The sequence below is a fragment of the Maylandia zebra genome, linkage group LG15, assembly GCF_041146795.1.
Source record: "Maylandia zebra isolate NMK-2024a linkage group LG15, Mzebra_GT3a, whole genome shotgun sequence".
Taxonomy (NCBI): Eukaryota; Metazoa; Chordata; class Actinopteri; order Cichliformes; family Cichlidae; genus Maylandia; species Maylandia zebra.
In genome coordinates this window covers 13,788,767-13,803,902 of record NC_135181.1, presented here as the reverse complement: position 1 = coordinate 13,803,902, position 15,136 = coordinate 13,788,767, and the positions used below count along the sequence as shown (strand labels likewise).

General features: G+C 40.0%; 1 protein-coding gene across 2 annotated transcripts in view; it reads left to right on the top strand.

The window, feature by feature from the left end:
- Positions 1–3,132, top strand: part of LOC101474374 (glutamate receptor ionotropic, kainate 2) — a 65,710-nt gene extending 62,578 nt beyond the window's left edge. For both annotated transcript variants that reach the window (XM_004568771.3, XM_004568770.3), the window contains exon 16: positions 154–3,132. In XM_004568771.3, the coding sequence (XP_004568828.1) occupies positions 154–318 (165 nt within the window). In that variant the 3' untranslated portion in view covers positions 319–3,132. The remainder of the gene's footprint in view (positions 1–153) is intronic.
- The last annotated feature ends 12,004 nt before the right edge of the window (positions 3,133–15,136 follow it).

Here is a 15,136-nt window from a genome sequence, read left to right as displayed (position 1 = left end):
TTCATTGTGCCAAAACCACTCTGCCCGCCTCCTAATGCAAATACTTTCCCCTTTCTTTTAGACAGTAAGAACAAATGATCCACTATGACTGTATATCTCAAGAATGTGTTGAACTTTTTTTTTTCCTTCTTCTTTTCTATTTCCTTCTCGCAGCGATCATTCTGCAGTGCCATGATGGACGAGCTGCGCGTGTCTCTAAAGTGCCAACGCCGTCTCAAACAAAAGCCTCAGCCACCTGTCATCGTTAAGACAGAGGAGGTTATTAACATGCACACGTTTAACGACAGGAGACTCCCAGGAAAGGAAACCATGGCATGAACACTGAATACACCTGGACTACACCCCTCAGTAAAAACCACGAGTGGGGAGACAGGGTTGAATTAATGCTGGCTTAGTTACAGACTGAGTTTAGCAGGGGGGGGGACAAAAATTTAAAAAAAATACAAAGAAACAAACAGGATTCCTTTCGAACCCACTTGCTTATGTAGACAGATGTTTCCTGTGGAAATATAGATACCTGAGCAGTGTCACCTCACTGTGACATTCACTTTTTGAAGGGAGATGTAATCGAAGGACTTACTTACGGGTTTGGTTGGTGATATATGTAAAATGACAGAAGAGCCGAGCAATTTTATGACACAACATTTGACTAGTCCACAGTAGAAGTGGACTTAAACATACGCATACACACAAAAAAAACTAATGAAAAAAAATGTATGCACACACACTGACACACACTGACACACACACACTCTCATCTGACACACTTGACAACTGTGCAGAAGGGAAAACTATTGTGACACTTACACCAGATGTAGTTTTTCTGTTGATGTCAATACCCTTTCGTCTTACCTCCATGTGTGTGTGACCCGATCGGTCCCCTCTCCTCGGTGGCTTGAGTTTCTCTCAGATAATTTGAACAAACACTAATCTTACACCAACAAAGGGAACAGTAGTCAGTGCCAAATGGTTTGTTATGAACTGATGTATAAAAGTGATATTTAGTTTTGAGAACCATCTATGCCGACTTTGTCAAATATCCATCGTTTTCTTCTATAATGCCTTTCTCGTGCCAAAGTTCTGCCATTGTAAAGAACTTTCTGCCATGCCTATTATTATGTTCAAAGCCTCTACAAGAAATGTATACTGTCAGAGTCCTTATCCATGTCGGTCCTTGCGCACAGTCTGCAGTTTTCACTCTGTATCAGTTGTTGTTTAAAATGCAGGATTTCTACAAAAATGTTTGTTTTTGTACAAGAACAAAAAGTTTTGTAGTACTTTGTATCATGGTAGCCCCTTCTGTGGACAAAATATGTAGCAGATACCAACTCAGCCCTCAAACTCTGACAACTGGTGGCTATGGGGCTTCAAACTCTGCTGTGTAGGGTTCATCATTCTCATCTTTCAGAGATTCAGTCTTTTGTCTTGCCAGTCTCACGGGGCCAGCTGTATATACTATCTGGAGACGATGTAGTGGATTTTGGCAGGTAAGAAACAATAAAACCAGAAAATGCAACCGTTCTGCTGTCAGTGAGAGTTGGGTAGTCACCATAATGAGTCACCATGAAAGACGTAGTAAAACATGCAAATGCTCTACGTCTAGAAGGTGTTCATAACTGTGGTTGTGTAGCACCAATATACAGCAAAATTGTTATTTTTATTATGAGTTGTTTAATTTTTGTTTGTTTTGTTTTTCCTTTTACCAGAATCAAGTCCTAAAAGTATTATTTCAAAACTAGGGGAAATATTTACAGCCAAAAGTAACACAGATATTGATCTTGAAGAGCCAAAGGAAAAAATACCCTGCAGTAATTTCTTTAACATAAACAAACAAGCTTGATATTGATCTCTTGGATGTGTACACTAACCGAGGCATTTTACAGTTGAAAATTCCACTTTTCTTTGCTGTCTGGTAGACATGCAGTATAATGTGGAATGACTGTTCCTAAATTACCTCACACTGACTATAGCTTTTTTTTTCCCCCTCCCTGCGAATCCTTGCAGCTTATCAGTATGGATCCATACTGGTAAATCTGCTACAAACCTGATTGAGTTGGCCTGATTGATTGATTGATTGATTGATTGATTGATTGATTGATTGCTCTATAAATAATCTGACACTGCGTGAATGACATTCTCAGTCTCAGTATGGCCATGTTTCCAATTCGTTCCAAGGGTTTGTTAATATTTCATGTTGGTATCAGTAAGTTTGATTTATTAATGCATATTCCTGCACCAGAAGGTGAAAAAAATATTGAAATGAGTCCATTTGCATTTTGAAACTGGTCGAAGTAATCTCACGGCACTGTTGGATATTTTTCAGTGCTTTCAGAAAATATTACTTTTAGGACTCGCTAACAGACAAAGATGACCTCAGTCAAAGGGGAACCTCACTGATGGGCAGCTTTTGAATGTATAAAACTGTGCATTTGCAGTAATTCTGATGTTGGCGTAATTAGAGCTTTGAGACACTCGTGTGCTACATAGTAAATCTCTCACCTCTGCTCAAATGCCAGGTGTTGCTTCACTCACGGTGCCTAAAAGGGACTTGATCAACCTTGGGGCGCAATTTTCGAGGATAACTCGTGGGCCGAGCGAATCATTTATCCACTAATTGTCTCCAGATGCGTGTTCTCTTCGCCAAGCGACACATCACATTTGGCCCCACAACACTTCTGTGTCTGTTAACTCTGTTCCGTGTTGTGAAATGACAAGCATATCTGATAGGTTACTCCACCAGTGCCCCTGTCTTCCTACACTATTCGGTTAATCATCTGATCTGATATTCCAGGGATGATTTCAAAGACAAAAAAATGAAAAAAAAAAATCAAATACGCCCACACACCTGTGTTGTACACGAGTGGCTCCCCTATATTTAATGACTTCTTTAAAACAACCGCATCTACGCTTTTATGAGAAATGACAGGGAAGACATGCTCCTTTAACTTGTCAGCTATCTACCAGTGTGGCTTGTCATTTTTTTTCCTTTTTTTTTTTTCTACACACGGCTAAATCTAGCAGTGTGAGCTCAAGTGGTTGAATAGTTTGGGAACATTGCTGTGGGAAACTGATGTGTGCTCGTGGAATCTGACATCCATGCAAGGTTTTACAAATAATGTCATTAAAAATGGTCATAATTGTAGATTTGCCTCTTAGCTTTACTCCAGACTTTGCAGTTATTTTCCACCCAAATGAGGAAGCAACAGGATATGCCAAGTGAACCAGATGCCATCTAGCCCAGTGTGTCTCTAGCCATGTCTTGTATTGTTATAAAACATCTGAATATAAAATATGAAAAGGGTTGATTTATGTAATCAAATCAAATCAAAGCAAGGACTGTAGGGAGGCTTAACCAATTATTTTTCCAGCTTGCTCACCAGCTATTACTGCATCCGCCTGTCTGTTTACAATTTTCTCTCACTACTAGTTTCTAAAATATCTCCAGCTTATGAGGAGGCTGCACAGTCTAACAAAATAGCCCAGGAATGTTCCACTGCACACACTCTGGTTTTTTATTGTTTATTGTTATTTCCTTCCCACAGGCAGCAGTGGACAGTGAGGCCGCTCTGGATTTCAGACAAGGGTTTTTTTTGGGTTTTTTTTTTTTTTTTTTGGGGGGGGGGGGGGGGGGGGGGGTAATGATGAAAACTGTTTCTGCAGCCTGAGCTCTGCCATAACAACATAAATGGCCACCCTGTCTGCCCTCCAGATTGACAGGGAAGGTCAGAGCATGCATCAATGCGTTCAGCACGAACCATTTAGTCTGTCACACTTATTCCATCATATTAAGTCCTCTTCCTCCTTTTCCTAAGTGCTCATTGGAAAGGTATCCTTGAATAACATCTTGTTCATTAGCCAATTAATGGCCAAGATTGCATTGTGAACAGAAAATTGCTTTCTGAATGTGACTTTGGTTTGTCGTGCAGATATTATGACCTAACAGAGCCTGCCAAGGAAGGTTTTTTTAAGGTAGGGAATATTCTTCACCTCATTTCCAAGTGATTTTTAATAATTCAGGATCCCAGATTAGGAATCATTAAAAATCTTTTTTTTTTTTTAACTAGCAGCACATGTATGTGTAAAGTTATTAGATATGGTGGGCGTGGGGCAACAAGATGTTCGGAATATGCCCTCTGTCAGAGAGATAATTAAATAGATTGTTTACACTGAGCATGGGTGCATTAGGCAACTGTGTGCAATGGTACAAGCCAAAAATAGCATTGCATCATGTTAAAATGAGATTTTTCTAAAGAAGTTTTCACTAGGGTAATGCAGTAGTAATGCATTCATAGTTTTATTAGCTAATTAGAGAGCGGCTCCAGGGGTGGTAGTGTTGTCAGACAGCCTAGTCGGTCCAGATTTAAATATCTCATCAACTGTTACATGGTTCGTCTGTAAATATGGACTTCTCATCATGGCTCCCAGATGATTTCTTTTCCTCGAGTGCCACCACAGGTTTAACATTTGTGGTTATGATATACACTCACCGGTCACTGCTTGCTAATGCAACTATCTAACCAGCCCATCATATGGCAGCAGTTTAATACATTTAGGAATGTGCACATACTCATGATGACCTGCTAAAGTTCAAATCAACCATTAGAATAGGGAAGAAATGAGATTTTAGTAACTCTGAATGTGACATGGTTGTTGGTGCCAGATGAGCTGAGTATTTTCGAAACTGCTGATCTACTGGGATTTTCCCACATAACCATCTCTAGGTTTTACGGAGAACAGTCTGAAAAAGAGAAAATAGCGAGTGGCACTTCTGTGGGTGTAAAATGCTTTGTTGGTCAGAGAGGAATGGCGAGACTTCATAGAAAGGCAACCACTCATTATAATCAAGGTATGCATCTCTGAATGTCGAAGACCACACTGGGGGCCAATCCTGTCAGCTAAGAACAGGAAACTTAGGCTACAATTCACCAGAATTGGACAATAGAAGACTGGAAAAATGTTGCCTCGTCTGATGAGTAAACAACCTTAAAGCATCGATCCATTCTGCCTTGTATCAATTGTTTAGGCTGCTGTTGGTCTAATGGGAGATATTTTCTAGACAGACTTTGGTCCCTTTAGTATATCCCGAACATTGTTTAAACACCACAGTCTACTTGGGCATTGTTGCTGGCCATGTCCATCCCTTTATGGCCACAGTGTGCCCATTTTCTCATGATTGCTTCCAGCAAGATAATGCACCATGTCCCAGAGCTCAAATAATCTTAAACTGGTTTGACAATCAGTTCGCTGTACTCAAATGCCATCGACAGTCACCAGATCTCAAGCCAGCAAAGCACCTTTGGGATGCGGTGGAACAGGAGATTTGCATCATTGATGTGCAGTCGACAAATCTGTTGCAACTGTGTGATGCTAACACATCAATACTGCCCAAAATATCTGAGGAAAATTTCCAGCACCTTGTAGAATCTGTATTAAAGCAGTTCTGAAAACAAAAGGGGAATCAACATGGTACTAGTTGGGTTAACTGATCAAGTGTCTGGTGAGTGCATGTTCCATGGATTTCCATAATATTTGGCACCACATTTATGCTTCACTCCAGACTTTTGTATATACTTTACTTTTCATTTCTCCACACTACTGGGTAGAGCTCTGACCTACTTTAAAGACCAAATACCTGCAAAACTAAAAGCATCCTCGTGAGTCTTGGCTGTACTTTGTGTTGAGTGCTTATGAGTGAAGATAAAATGTTGGTGAAAGTGCTAAACATGTTTACACTGAGCTCCAAGTGCCGCTGCGTCTGCCTCACAAAGCTCCAACAATAGGGTCTTTGTGCGAATGTTTAAAGTAAAAATGAATCAACGTTTAATGCTGCTCTCATGTGAAAAAATACCCCCAAAAGATCAATCATTTCACATCGTTTTATTTCCCTTTCCTCCGATGTCAAATCATCCCTCGTTCTCCATCTGTGTAAGTAATTTAATGATTTGTTACCATGTGACTCATATCAACAAAGCTAGTGGCAATTTTTGTTGCAATATTTGGTCTGCAGTGAATGATTCCATTTCAGGTCTAGAAATGAGCTTTGACTCCTTTCTGTGGAGTTCAGCATGTACAATATGAAATCCTGGGGAATGCAATAAAAGGGGAATTGCAGCAGCTAGAGTTGGGCAGGCGTTGTTGGTAGAAAAGTGATATTTGATGTGCATTAAGACCAGCCAGTGGCATGTGTCTGCCCAGAGACAGCACCTGGGCAGTGAGCTGGAAGACCCACTAGCCTCACACAAAGAATGCTCTTGCCTTAAAAAAAAAAGTGTATTTTCTTTGTGAGAAAGTGTGTGTTTGTATGTAGCCTCCACTTTTGCCACCTATGTGTGGGTTTCTGCAGTCACACACGTGCGCCCTGGGGGGATGAACCCCGTTTTGACTCCAAATGAATTTCAATTTAAAGAAGTGATCTTTTGTGTCATGTAGCAATTCGTTTGGATGCGGTTTTCTATCTGAGTGTTTTTTTCCCAGTGGCAGATGTGTTGCGGTGGGTGGCAGCTGCAGAATGGAGGAGCACAGCTTGCTAAGTGATTCACCCTGCTCCTGGCATCTCTGTTACCCCATGAGTCTTTTCCCTGACAATGTTTTCATTTCTATTTGCTTTATCTGTAACTGGGATGGTGGGCTAGATGCTTTGACAGCTCTGTCAGAAAAATGACAGTGCTGGTTGCCTGCTCGAGAAAGGGTGAGAGAAACTAATGGGACGTTTGGAGGTTACTTCCTCTTCGTGACCTCTTCTACAGGAAAAAACGGGGGGGGGGGGGGGGGGGGGAAGGTGGGGTTGGGGAATGTGGTGTGGGGGCAGAGGGGAGCTGTGGCTGAATGTACCACCAAATCACACTTTGAGATGGATGCGTTGATGGCGCTCGGTCTGATAAAATCCCTAGATTGATACTGAAAATGAGCTCTCTATCTGATGACATCTGCTGCATTTTTATGCACGCACCCGGAAATAACAGTGTCGAGTGTTGAACCAGTCACATCTCCTGACGGGGGAATCATGTTTTGTTCGCTGCTGTCAAATAGTACTTTCATTCCTCTCCAAAATCCCCCATTAGGTTCTCTCAGACAAATGTCCCCCCAACTCCCCCCTCTTTTTCTCTGCCTTTGAGTAATTCATACTGTTGATTCCACCTCTGGAGGAATACATCAGGCATAACGTCTTTTTCTTTCATCAAGGCAGCGGCTTTAAAGTAATTTTCCTCCTCTCATAGGGAGCCAAATGGAGACGAGAAGATGTCGATTCTCTCATCTCTTTGTCTGTCCCCTTTGATCTCTTTCAACATGAATTCCCAATGCACAGAAAGTAAATGGGATTTTTTTTTCTTTTCTATTTTTTGTCTTTCTCTGGAGCATGGTTGATCATACAAAATTGACCAGAAATGACTTCTAATGACCCCTGTGTTTTACTCAGTAAAAAGAATACCCAAAAAACACACTCATAGCTATCATTACTCATAGTGCATTTTAATAAAGGATGAATAATTTAGGGTGTGCTTGTAGATGTAATAGTCCAGAGCACTGATGCTGTGAACATCTTCATGGAGGAATTACCAGCTGTGTGTGGTGTGTGTGTGTGTGTGTGTGTGTGTGTGTGTGTGTGTGTGTGTGTGTGTGTGTGTGTGTGTGTGTGTGTGTGTGTGTGTGTGTGTGTGTGTGTGGGGACAAGGAGGACTTTGTGAGAAGGGACAAAGGTTTCAACAGTGCCTGCGTGCAAGTGTGTATTGTTGTCTGTTGCATTAACAGACAGCAGTTGTGATTTATCTTGTATTCCCAATGTAGTAGCCCCCTCTATCTAACTGGAAAGGTTAAAGCATACAGCCTGGAGGCAGTACTACAAAGGTCAACATCCAGTTTAAGAATGAGGAATAGAGAGAAAGACAGACAAGATATGTACTCTTCTCCTCTCTTCGACCTGCATACTGCATCTGACATCCTGAAAACATTCGCTATAGTGTCTGCAGCAAAGGCCCAGCAGTATTTATCCTTTGGTTCGCTCCATCCTTGCTCCCCTGGCTTCTTCTTCGTCTTATCATCGCCTTGCCGTGATACCTCCAGTACTGCACGCCATAAAAATAGCTGACCTTGACAAAGCCATCTCTAGAGATAGTGTTTGAAAAAGGGGAGCTGTGTAGGAAAATGATGGTGGTAACAAAGAGAAACTGTAAACAAAGACAATTCATTTAATGGACCCCCTCAAGCCTGGATGTGCTTAGTAGAGAGAAAGCGAATGAGACGGATGGTTATAAAAAAGCAAGGCGCGAGACCATTAAAGAAGAGCAGCAGAATAGAGAGAGGGCTGTGAAGAAACACCAGTCTCTTTGGTGAGTCAGATGTGTTGAGGTGATTAATCTGCTTTGGCTGTCCTTCAGGCCTGAGGGGGAACAAGGATACAGCAGCACTGGGTTGCCCCCTTGTGGAGACCTAGGTGAACTGGTAGAATAAAGAAACTCATTTTCTTTCACATAAAACTTTGTCATCACTGACCCTCACTTTCAGTGCCTTGTGCAATCTGTGATTTATGGCTCTTAAATGTTTCTCCTGTCAGATAACGGAAGAACTATAAACGAGTGACTTTATTCAAGGTCAAAAATTTTAGGAAGTAAGAAAGTGGATGGGGGGGAAAAGCTTGTAAGAGCACACAGGCAGTGCAGGAACTCACTTTTAAGAGGTGCATATAATATGTTCTTTCACTACCAATTAATTGTCCTCAACTCCTGTTAATTTTATTATCATTATTATATTTATTATTAATAATTATTTCCAGACAATCCATTGTCCATATATACAGTTCAGGATCACTCTAGGGCTGGAGCCTATCCCAACGATTATAAGGTGAGATGCACAGTATACACTGGACAGGTCACCAGGCTAACACAAGACAACCATTTAAACCCATCAGTTAGACTAACCTAGAGTGCTGTGAAAAGGCATTTGCACTCTTCCTGATTTCTTGATTGTTTGACTATTTGACATCATTATAACCAAATTAAATATATAATGCAGTTTTTACATTTCAATTTTTGTTTTTTGTTATATCACGAGTTAACTGTGATTAACACATTCTTTTGAAAAGCTTATTTCAATTTCATTAGTCACACCTAAAATCACTCCAAGAGCACATCAACGACTCAGCCAGATGGTCACAAAAGAACTCAGAACGACATCTAAAGAACTGCAGACCTCCCTTTCCTTAGCGAAGGACCATGTTCATGAGTTAACAGTAAGGAAGACTAGGCAAAAATAGCATCGAAGGGAGATCTCTAAGGAGAAAACCATGCTGACCAAAACCAACACAAAGGCTCATTTCCACAAGATTTGGGGGGAAATATTCTGAGGACTGAGGAGACAAAAGTTTAACTTTTTGGAAGGTTTGAGTTCATGTAAAAGTATCACACTATTATAAACTGCAGTTAAACATGGTGGAGGTAATGTGACGGTCTGGAGCTGCTTTGCTCAATCGGGACCCTGGACGACTTGCAGTAATTGATGGAACCATGAATTCTGTCCTCTACCAGAAAATCCTGAGAGAAAATGTTTGTATCCTGAAGCTCAAGCAGACTCAGGTTATGGAGCAGGACAACGATCCAAAACACAAAAGTCGACCTCTGAATCCTGTTGCTTTCACAAGACCTTGAACAGGCCATTCATGTTGAGAAACCCTGTAATGTGGCTGACTTAAAACAATTCCGCAAAGAAGAGTGTGCCAAAATTCCTCTACAGCGATGTAAAAGACTCATTGCTGCAAATGCTTGGTTGCAGCCCAGTGGATTCAACCCCAGGATCTTCTTGCTGTGAGATAACAGTGTTAACCTCTGGTCCACCCCAAACCTTGTTGTGAATTATTAATTTCTCCTCTTTACTGTATCATGTGCTATAACTGTAGAATATCTAGCTAGTTATTGAGCATGTCATCTTATTTTCTATTCCCCTCCTCTAAATGGATAGCCAGTCTATCTATTGTGCATTGTTGGTCACAGTCCCCAGGGTTCCCTTTGGTTTCTATTGATCTAACACTTGAAATCTTTGGTTTGCATCTCAAGTTTGGATTCCTATTTTGATTTTATGCTCACTCCAGTAATGTTAAACCTTAGTTCTTGTGGTATTATTTGGTTACTGTTCAGTTTTTATTGAAGCTTTGTTGCCTGTTTGGATTGCTTTACTATTCCTGTGTTTAAGTTTTCGATTCTTGGCTTTTATTTGAGCTTTGGTTCAGATTCAGTTTTTGGTTTCAGTTTTTACGTCCTGCCTCTGTGATTGTCTCCGTCTGTTTTGTGGCTTTGTGTACCACACCCTTTCTGTTTTTATTCCTCAGTCAGCTCTCAGCGTTTATATGGTCTCATCTTCCCATTGTCCATTGTCAAGAAATGTATTATGCTTCCATTGTGTGCTCTGTGTCAATTGTGTTAATTAGAATTTGGTTTTGTGTTTTATTTTTGGACTCAGTTCATCCTATGATATTTTTGCCAGCAGCCAATACAGGCTAAGCTTCTTGTTATTCTTGTGGCATACATTTGAGGCCCCTTTAAACACAACACATTACTGCTGTCTCTATTCTATTCTATTGTGAAAACTTAAGACATAATAGCCATGACATACTGTCATCCATCCAGCTTTTTAATCCCAAACCTAAGATTTTCAATTTACAAAACAATCCAAAAGCAGCTAACCTCTGATTTGTAGATCGTGGGCATTTATTCATTTCATCATCCTGCATTAAAAAGACCTAAATGGTTTTCAGAATTGTTGGAGACATACACATTATAACACACTCACTGTATTTCATTAATCAACTTATGGAGATACAGAAAGTTCGTTTACTTTTAAAATGCTTTGGCCACATAACCACTTTTTATTGCTCTATAACCTTACTGGAGACCAGCTTACCCTGGATTATGTTTAGCTACATAGTATTCAGCAGTGTGGCTGCTTATATCTTTTATGTTGTCACTCATTTTCTCTAGCATTCACCCATCTCATCTAAAGTTCAACTAATGTATTTGGTCTGGTTTAAAATTGGCAGGATGGACGCAAACCAATGATTGATTGATTGATTATGCCTTTAATTTTCACTTGCAACGTTACACGTACATGTTACCTGCAGCGAAACGGGACCCCTTCGGACCATACATACATTACACAAAGACCCCCTTTTGGAAGACAGGTCAGAGAGAGGTAGGATGGTAAGAGAAACAATGAAATACACAATACATGAGGGGAGAGGAGGAGAAAAAAAAACTCTACCCAGACTGAGCTCCTGACAGAAGAGCAGTTTGAGAACCGAGGAAAAAAAAACACCTCAGCACAAAAGCACATGAATCGTCACACCATACAACATAAAAACACGTGACTTGCAACGCATCGGTATCGGGTATGAGAGTGAGCCGATGTAGACAACAGCCATCCGGTCCTGCATGACTGTAGAAACAATGCAGGACTCTGACTTAAAAAGTTCAACAGGTGTATTTGCAGACAGTCAGAATCCAAACACAAAGCCGCTGTTAAGGAAGTTCGAGAAGGCAGGGAACTCCACAGATATAAAATATTCTCGAAAAAACTCAAGTTTCAGCTCACCACACACCAAACGAACAATACACTTGGGAATACTGTGCAGATGGAAACACTGGGTAAATAATTCACATGAAATCAAGCAGCCAGACTTTACTAACCAAGTTAATTCAACATTTCAAAGAAGACTGAAGCACTACCTTAAGAAGAGGTGGTAACGAGCTTATCAGGAACAAGTGCGTGGATCACTTCCGGGCGCGTGAAGCCTGAATGAGTCCCGCCCCTGAACACAGGTAAAATCCAACCACACACAGACAGCGGAGAAGAAACACAAACACTAAGGTGGAGAGAGAGAGAGAGAAGTGAGACAGCGTGGAGAGGACTGAGGGACTGTGGCAAAGGCAAGCAGTGAAAATGTCATAAAGCTTTCAAAATTAAATACATTTTTCTAGTAATTATTTTAGAACCAATGTTTAAAGTCTACAGAGATTTTCCCGAAGCACGAACTACTAGTTGGGATTGAGAAGCTACCAGTTCACTCAGTAAGCTAGCTGACGGTTGACTTGATCTTAATAATATTACATTTGCTGTTTAATACATATCCGGTTGAAAATTTTCCTTTAACATACAAAGATCAAAGTCAGGGAAGTACAATCAGAGGTATCCTGATATGCGATACTTAATTTGGATCAGGCTTTAAAAGTAGCAGATTCTGTTCTGTCCTTGTTTTTTCTTTTGAACACAGCTGTTACCTTCACGTGGGTTTACTTATCAGCCTAGCCAAATATACTATCATCAACCACTTCATTAGGTACACCATTAGGTATTAAATGTTAAATCTTCATACCATAGGTCCAACAAGGTGCTGAAAACACTCCTTATTTATTTATTTTTATCCATGTTGACATGACAGCATCACACAGTTGCTATAGATTTGTTGGCTGAACATTCATGTTGTGAATCCCCCACATCACCAGCTCTACTGGACCAACTGGTGCCTCTGGAGGCCATTTAAGTTCTTTATATCATGTTCAGGAAACTAGTCTGAGGTCATTTGAGCTTTCTGAAATGGCACGTTATCCAACTGGTAGTAGCTATCAGAAGATTTAGGTACATTTAGGTTATATATGTATGTAGGTTATGGTGTTTAAACAATATTCAGGTTGTACTAAGAGCCCCAAAAAGTATCCCCCACACCATTACACCACTGGCTGGTTTACAAGATAGGATGTATCACTACTTTTATGTTGTCTACACCTAAAGTTTGGCCTATCATCTAATTATCGCAGTGGAAATTGAGGCCCATCAGTCCAGGAAATGTTTTTCTAATCTTCTATTGTCTAATTTTAGTGAGCGTCTGTTTCCTGTTTCTAACTGACAGGACAAGCACCTGGTGTGCTCCTCTACCGCTGTAGCCCATCTGCTACAAGGTTCAACATGTTGTAATGAGTGATTTTTGAGCTACTGTGTCATAATCGGGCATCAACATGACATTTTCACCCAGAGAACTGACATTCACTGGATATTTTCTCTTTGTCAGACCATTCTCTGTAAGCCCTGGGGATGGTTGTGTGGAAAACTCTCAATAGAATCAACACTTTCTGAAATACTTAAATCTACATTCATCCCCATTCTGATGTGATGCCATTCAAAAGTTTGAACTTCAGCAGGTCATCTTGACCATGTCTACATGCCTAAAAGCACTGAGGCGCTGCCATGTGACTGGCTGATTGGATGTTTGCATTACCGAGCAGTTAAACAGGTGTACTTAATGAAATGGCTGTGTTTTCCATGTTTGTAGCTCAGTTACCCAATTAGTATATCCCTGGTGCTGAGCTCTCTGTGCGTGAAAAACAGCTGGATTTTGTAAAGATGTGGTGGAGCTGTGAGGCAAAGCCTGCTTTTTGCATAAAATAATTGAAAACATAATTACATTAGAATATTTAAATATTTTATATATTTTTAAAGTATGTGTATGACAAACACAAGTGTCCTGTATGAAATATAATGGGTTGTAATTTTATCTAGTTTGTAATGGAAGTTTTTGTCAATTGTTTTGTTAAACTTACCTTTTTGCTAAGCCACAGCTCATTCACTGTGTAAGTGTGGATTTTACATATAAGAATATTCAAACATTAAATCACCACAGTATCAAGTAAAAATTATACATATTTTAATGCCAATATAATACGTTTATTTTCAAATCAAGTGAAACATTTAAGACATATTTAAAAATCCAATCCAAGATTCACAGAAATAAAAATAAAAAAAGGCAGTACACTTACAGTATATTGGGGCTACAATAATGAGTGATATGCGCATAAAATGTTTTTTTCCCCATTCAAAAGCTATCAGTGCACGGCTCTCTAGGTGCTCCAGAGAAAAGAGCACAGAAGACTCCCCTGGCCATGATGTAAAATGAAAAAGCACAAACAGATTTGTGTAATGTTACATTAGCTATCAGTACAACTACATTAAACTGCCTTGGTTGAATTCATAGGTCCTTGAGTGGTTCAATCTGTCAGTATGACATGATACAGTTCAGTAAAAAAAAATCATTATTAATGATATCTTCCCCTACAGCACATTGTTTCTCCTGTCAAGGCAAAGCACAGAGCAGCCTTCAAAGGCAGCATGAGGTATGTGAACTTCATTCTGTCATCAGTAACCTCCATACGAGAATCACCATATGAGAACCGAGGTTTCTGCTGAGGTTTCCCTGCCTAGGATCATGGCATACATCCAATATTTCTTCAGTGATTTCTGATGCATTATTAATAATAATTCACCTTGCAGCCTAGGCTGTATGGATTTAATGGAGCAGTTTAGGCTATAAACTTCTTGGTTTTCAGATCGATCTTAGAGCCATGTGAGTAAAAGGAGGTCTCTTTTAAGTCATTTTATCATATCATCACTCTTTACTTTTTCTTCGATTATACTGAATTAGCTTGGCCTATTCTGTTCTGAATTAGCAGCAAGGTGCCATTAAATCTCCAAATTGTGTAATTTCTAACTTCACATTCCAATAAAGAAGGGAAAAAGCTAATAAACCCCTGTAAAAGTCATTTGGGTTAGTTTGAAAGTATAGTACCTTAAAGCTGAAAGCAGATGTTAAGCATTTTAAGAAATAGTCTTTTCTAGGGCAGCTCCATACACAAAATAGTGTGTGGAACCTAACTGGTTTCACTATGAATTTTGCAGAGTGGACAGAGGGGTAGGCACATTTTAGTCTGTGCATGGCCACTCCCAGTTAGCCTTTGGCTCTAACCCTGGGCTAGGAAGATTGGGGGTTTTTTGCTAGCTACAACTAGATATTGAAGGGACAAACATGATCTTGTTATTCTTTCATTGAGTAAGCTAGACAGCTCTCAGCAAATTAGGGATTCTCAAGAATGATAAACAAAACTTTGAGATTCAGTTTTCACAGTAAAGCAGTCCAATTTTTACTATAGGCTACTCGAACTGAAGTCTCCGCAGAGTTGTTTTGACTTAAGGCAAAAAAAAAAATGTAACCATAAAGATTTAAGGCAACAATTTTTCCTTTAGCTCCCAGAATCCTTATTTAACATGTCAATCTTTGTTATCACCATATTAGCCTTCTGTACAAGCCATTAAGGACACATGC